Raw genomic sequence first — 5,998 nt, forward strand, 5'->3', positions numbered from 1 at the left:
AATGAGTGCAATTGCAACTGTTTATAGTTCTCAGTTGTTACGTTAGTCTTCGTTGTTCGGGATGATATTGTCTCAATCATTTAGAAAGCAAATACTATTTTCATTGTTTCAAAAACTTACTTAATGTTTTACAACTTTTCAGTACAGAGCTGAAGAAGTAAGTCAGTTTGCAAAAAAAAACTCGACTCACCACTAGTGGCGTAAATATTTGCAAAAAGCGCAACATTGCTTATTCCCAGAACCGTTTACAAATATACATCTACGCTCATGAAAAAAAAAAAAAAAAAAAACAAGCCGGCAGTCATTACGGTTGCAGTGGAAATTTGCATAAATGATCGTCAATTTTGGAGCTTCGAAAATTGTTACCTAAAATAGGGCATACATTAGGACAAGCAATAATTGTATGGTTTGCTTGGGCTGACGAATCAAGGCTGAAAACTGAAGGTTCATCATCGCCATGACGATAACACTTCTTCGTTTGCACCTGCGTATAAAAAACAATAACAGACTCACAAGAATTGCTCTTCGTAGTAACATAAAGTTAGGTTATAAAATAATCGACAATTGGGTATATTCTATTTTATATAGATTGTAGTTTTTAGATAGAATTTGGGATTTTGTTCAGCCGAAATAAATGTTATATTTGTTTTTGCTGCTTCGGTGATGTACCTTTTGCCATTGCGGCGCCTCCTTTTGGTGGCATAAACTGTTCCCAGCTGACTCATTTTCATTCCTGAGGATGTATTCGAGTTATTCGAGATGTGCGATCGGTCACCAGCAAAAAAATCCTTTGCTTATCGCTTAAATTGTTTCATAAGAACGCACTGCTTAAAGAAACACTTTCTTTGCATTCTTTACATTCGTTTTTCGTATCGATTTGTTCTTTCAGGGGGTGATTAAAAGAACATTTCACTATTTTCAAGCGGTTGTTTAAAATATCTTTGTTAGGTTATGCTCACATTCACTCACAAATTTCACTGACACTTTTTTGATTCATTTCACGAAGCATGTATTGGACATTTACATTAATATTTGCATTTGACATTCTAACTTTTCAACACTGCATCACATTAGAGGCACAAATGACTAACTAGCCTTGCTTAAGGGCACATTTTAACAGATTAGTTATCACTTTAGCACAATAAAGAAACATTTACACACAAAATATTAGACCGACGATCTTGTTTCTGGGATGCACGAGCGAAAACGACCGAACAGTGTCGAACTTTGACACATAATGTTACCCTGAGTACATAAGCTAACACGAGTAAGCATAGAATTTAAGACAATTTAAGGCAACACAAAGCAAAGATCGCAATAAATAAGTGCTCGCAATATTAGGAACGCCCATCAGTGGTGGGGGACGAACAGTGGTATGCATGAATTTTAGTGGTCAAAAGTTTGAACAATTGGTAGTTAAGGATGATTATTTAAGGTTTAAAATGTAAATGTAAGATCAAATAAGTGTTCGTACTGTCTTTCTATATATCTAACTAACTCACTACAACTAACTATTGGTGATCTAAAATGAAAACTATAAAACGAAACCGTATGCATGTTTTGGACCGGTATGCATCAATTGCTTCTACAATGTGTACGGTTCTTTATCGAACTGTTTCCCCACATTTAGTTATACGGAAAAGCTCTACAAATATCTTAATACATAAATATGAATAAACACGCTCTACAGTGCGGAAGATGTTGATTCTTGGTAGGATTCAAAACCGCTTTAAAATTACCTGAAAAACATTAGACATAAAACACCATAGCGAAAACTGCAAATAGCTGAAAAACAGCAGCATAAGCAAAATTGTCACTATGCTAGGAAAACTAGGAAATGCTAGGAAATGCTAGGAAATGTGCTTAATTATTTCCCACCAAGAAATATTAACTAGGAAAACTAGAAAATGCTAGGAAATGTGCATAATTTTTCTCCATCAAGAAATATTAATGTGTAACCGAGTATGCCCGGTATAAGGCAAAGAATAAGGAGGAAAAGCCTTATAAATCTGTGAAAATCTATTCAACACAAGCGTTGTTGACAATACGGCACTGGACCGTAATAATCAATTGTAAAGTAAATATTAATGTGTAAAGAATAAGTTTTAGGTAAATTGTTAAATCCTCCAACCTGTTGCCTTCATCCTACTGACTGATTAACTGCATTTTACAACTTTGTACGAAATCTACCTGCGTCACTGTAAAGTTCATCTTTTTTTTTTCACTGTACTAGCGAAAAAAGTAGGCGGAGCTTCAATGCTTCTCGAGTTGGAATATAAGCAATAGGGGACAAATGTGGTTTTGCGTCAAGTGAAAATTACCTTGTGCTCAAAAATAAACATTCGATTGCCATTTTTACTTGAAATAAAAAAGTTTTAAATCACTATAAAACATGCAATTAACAAATCAATTGATTGATTCCACCCACAAGACCAATAGAAATGGAACCAATGGGAAACTTTTTTGCTAGAAGCATTCATTGCTAAAGGGATACCTATTTGACAAGGCATGCGCAAATATCTTCAATGATATTTAAGAACGTTAGTACTGCATGTACATAGTGCAGCAAAGATGGTGTTAGTGTTTATTTTTATGCTGTTTTTATCACATAGGTCAAATATGATCGCGTGTTACTTCGGGCTCGGAGCTCACATTGAACTATATTTAATTTCATCAACGTTTATATAAAACGCTTGCTGCCAAACACACTCAGACGCTTATGCTGGAAACCGACCCGATCGAAATAATTATGTCATGTCAGAATTTTAGTTTGCACGCAATCATCAACAATTTCCTCCGCTGGTACCAACGGATCCCTGACAGATAGTTCCGTTGCTTAAAACTACAGTCGAATCGCTGGAAACCTCTGTATCAGCTTAAAAAAACTAATGTTTAAAACAACATTTCCAACTATTATCATCCTTCCATTCGAGTCGGTAGGTCTATCCGTTCGGCATCTGATTGTTTTCGAATAAAAAAAAAAAAAAAAAACGTTTTCGATGTAATTATAAACAATTATAATGATTGCCTCTGCTCTCAAGAAAATTGGTCCTGCTGTCAATCATTCAATTCAAATTTTCGAAAACCTTTTCTACACCTTTCTGTGCTATCAATCTATCGTTCTCTCCAATTTGCTGTTTGGAAAATGTTAGTTAGAAAGAAGCCGCGACCTCAATCACCAACAGGTAATCCATGGATTTGATCAGTGTTTTCAAACTATTTCGTGTCATTTTTGTGTGATATTATAACGGGGTGAAATGCACCTCAAAAACCATTTGCTCAATATCCCTTTATGAGCTTTATCATGGTGTTTCGTTTATGTTACTGTTTTAAATATACTTTTTTATAATAATTGAAAAGAAAAAAGACACCTTTCATTTTTGTTATTTAGATACCAATTGCTTTTTTAACAAGGGTATGGTAACAAGGATAAAGGTAGCATTGGAATAGAAAGGTAAATTGTCCTCAGAAGAAAAATAATTGTTTTAAATTCGAAATTACATTAGGCGACCATAGTATATTTTCAAAATAATTGTTCATATGGCTCCAGTTTCAGGTTAGGAATAATTGTGAAAAAAGCGCATGAGGTGTTAAAGTTAATTGGATAAAAGAATCATTTAGTTTAGAATACTTTAGTGCACTAGCAAACATCAAATCAAGTCGTGCAATCTTCTTCTTACTTGGCTCTACTAACGTAGTTATTTATTAATTTTTATTTATATACTTCAAGTCTGATGACTTTTTGTCGCATTATCATAACTAACGTAATTGGGCGACGGCGGCGACGGCGGGTGGTTTAGGCGACAGCGGCGCCGGTCTTCCCATGGCGGGACTGGGGTTCAAATCCCATCCGGACTTTCCCCCCGTAGTGAGGACTGGCTAACTAACCAGCTACGTGGTATCGGCAGTCTAGTGAGCCGTTACGATGGCCGGCGGCATGACCTTAGAGGTCGTTAAGCCAAGAAGAAGAAGAACGTAATTGTTGATCTAACAATCAGCGACACCGGGAGAACTACAAATCCCATATCAAAGTTTACGTCATAATGTTTGTAGCTCCTTTTGTCGCGAAAACAAATTGTACATATTCTGTCGCGAAAATAAAAAAGAAGGCTTCAGAGGGTAAACTGTGTACATATAGGTACGTCAAGCGAATTCATGGCAGCGGGAGTCATCAACCTTAAAAGGAAAATAACAACAATCAACAGACGTTCTTCAACTACAAATTTAAGCATTGATTAGAATACGCACAAATCGTCTAAGTGTCGATTCACTCAGGGCAGATCATTATAAAAAAAAATATTATTTTGCTAATACTTATCGTACATGCCTTTTATTTGGACTTGAACATAGAAGAATGACGGCACAGTGCATATTTACAAACATTTGAATATTTACGCTCCATCGATCGTAGAAAAAATTAGTTTCGAGACTCGAGGATTACAACAGCCACAACATGTCGGCTCAAATGACCATCTCATTAATTTGGTAAAAGTCTACAGCTTTTTGAAACAATTGATTGCTATAATACTATAATATAAATAAATACAGTTTCAAGTGAATAAAACTACATTTGGATCCCTGCAGGGAGGCGAAAGTAGTCTCTTAAAGACTCAAAATCTCTATAAATAAATGGTTCTCCTTGGTTTAACGACCTACTAGGTCAGTTTGCGTTTGCGATACTTCCCCTTTTCCTCCCAATCAACAGTCGCAGATAGCCGGAGGGCAAATAATGTGGGATATACCTTATATGACGTTCTAAGAAGGTTGTGTGACATATATTCATAGGAAACTGATTGTTATTGCATTGTTGAATAATAGCCAATCGTCTTTTTTTCCACTATTTTTCCAAAAGCGGACAATGTACATGAATCGATACTTGGTTAGCCAGTTGACCAGTGGGAGTTTTCGACAAAGAAATGTAATACGTTCTTTTTCGATTCGTTTTTATCAATACAGTAACTCCCCGATATACGCTATTCGTTGGGACCGAGTGAAATAGCGTATAGCAAATTTCCAGGTGTATCGAATTGCATCTGACGAAAATATTTGTATGTTTATGTTTGATCTTATCGAATTCATGTTTGTGTGTGTAGCAGCTCCTAGATACCATACCTTCGTCCCCAACATTCGTTTTCTGCTGGATTCCGGGTCATTCCGGAATCAACGGAAACGAGTCAGCTGCGGTCGACTTCGCACATCAGAAGCACACAACACCCGTCGCGTACGCAACGGTGCACGTCATCTGACAGCGGATCGTAGGGGATTAGTAGGAGCCGACACCGGCGAAACCGATGTAAACCGAAGTATAACCTGTCGGACGAGATCATGTCCCTGTTGACGGAGCAACTCATTCTCTCCCGATTCGATCGTGCTATCCTTCAAATACATTTGAAAAAAATTTGCGACTTCTTCCTCTTCTGGTACTTTCTTCCTAATCGCGTAGAAAACACGCGATTATTGAAAATATTATGAAAATATTTAAAATATTTTAACTTTTGGTTTATAAAATCCAAAAAAAAATATTTTAACTAGTTTTAATATAGTTTTAGTAAGTAAATAAACTTTTTACTCAAATAATGTTTCATTTTTTTTCTTCGTAAATTGAGCCATTTAAATTAAAAATATGGCTCAGTATAGAATTATTTCAATTACAGTATGAACTGGCTCGTTTAAGTGATTAAATAAGTTAATGAAACGTTTTTATGAATTGGTCTTATATATAGGCCAGCTTTTGCGACATTAAACAATAATTTCTAATAACTTTTCTCATTTTATTAATGATTTATTTCAATAATATTGTTAAGTCGTACGCATAATGGTTACAATCAACCGTGATTTTTCATGATATGCATGATATGAATTTCCAAGCTTGCATGATATGAATTTCGTACAACTTGTGGGCCTTTATTACTCTTAGGCCTAAACATAGTCAACATAGTCAAGATGCAGGAGCAATCTTCATCTCAATCATTAGCTGAGTGTTCTCCGATGGCTTCTG

The 5,998-nt window shown here is 35.7% G+C and overlaps 1 protein-coding gene across 1 annotated transcript in view; it reads right to left on the reverse strand.

Moving 5' to 3' along the window:
• LOC126563547 (circadian locomoter output cycles protein kaput) overlaps window positions 1-757 on the reverse strand; it is a 20,857-nt gene extending 20,100 nt beyond the window's left edge. Inside the window, exon 1 of the mRNA XM_050220192.1 lies at window positions 670-757. Within this exon, the coding sequence (XP_050076149.1) occupies window positions 670-731 (62 nt within the window). The 5' untranslated portion in view covers window positions 732-757. The remainder of the gene's footprint in view (window positions 1-669) is intronic.
• Between the last annotated feature and the right edge of the window lie 5,241 nt (window positions 758-5,998).

This window comes from Anopheles maculipalpis, chromosome 3RL, assembly GCF_943734695.1.
Source record: "Anopheles maculipalpis chromosome 3RL, idAnoMacuDA_375_x, whole genome shotgun sequence".
NCBI lineage: Eukaryota > Metazoa > Arthropoda > Insecta > Diptera > Culicidae > Anopheles > Anopheles maculipalpis.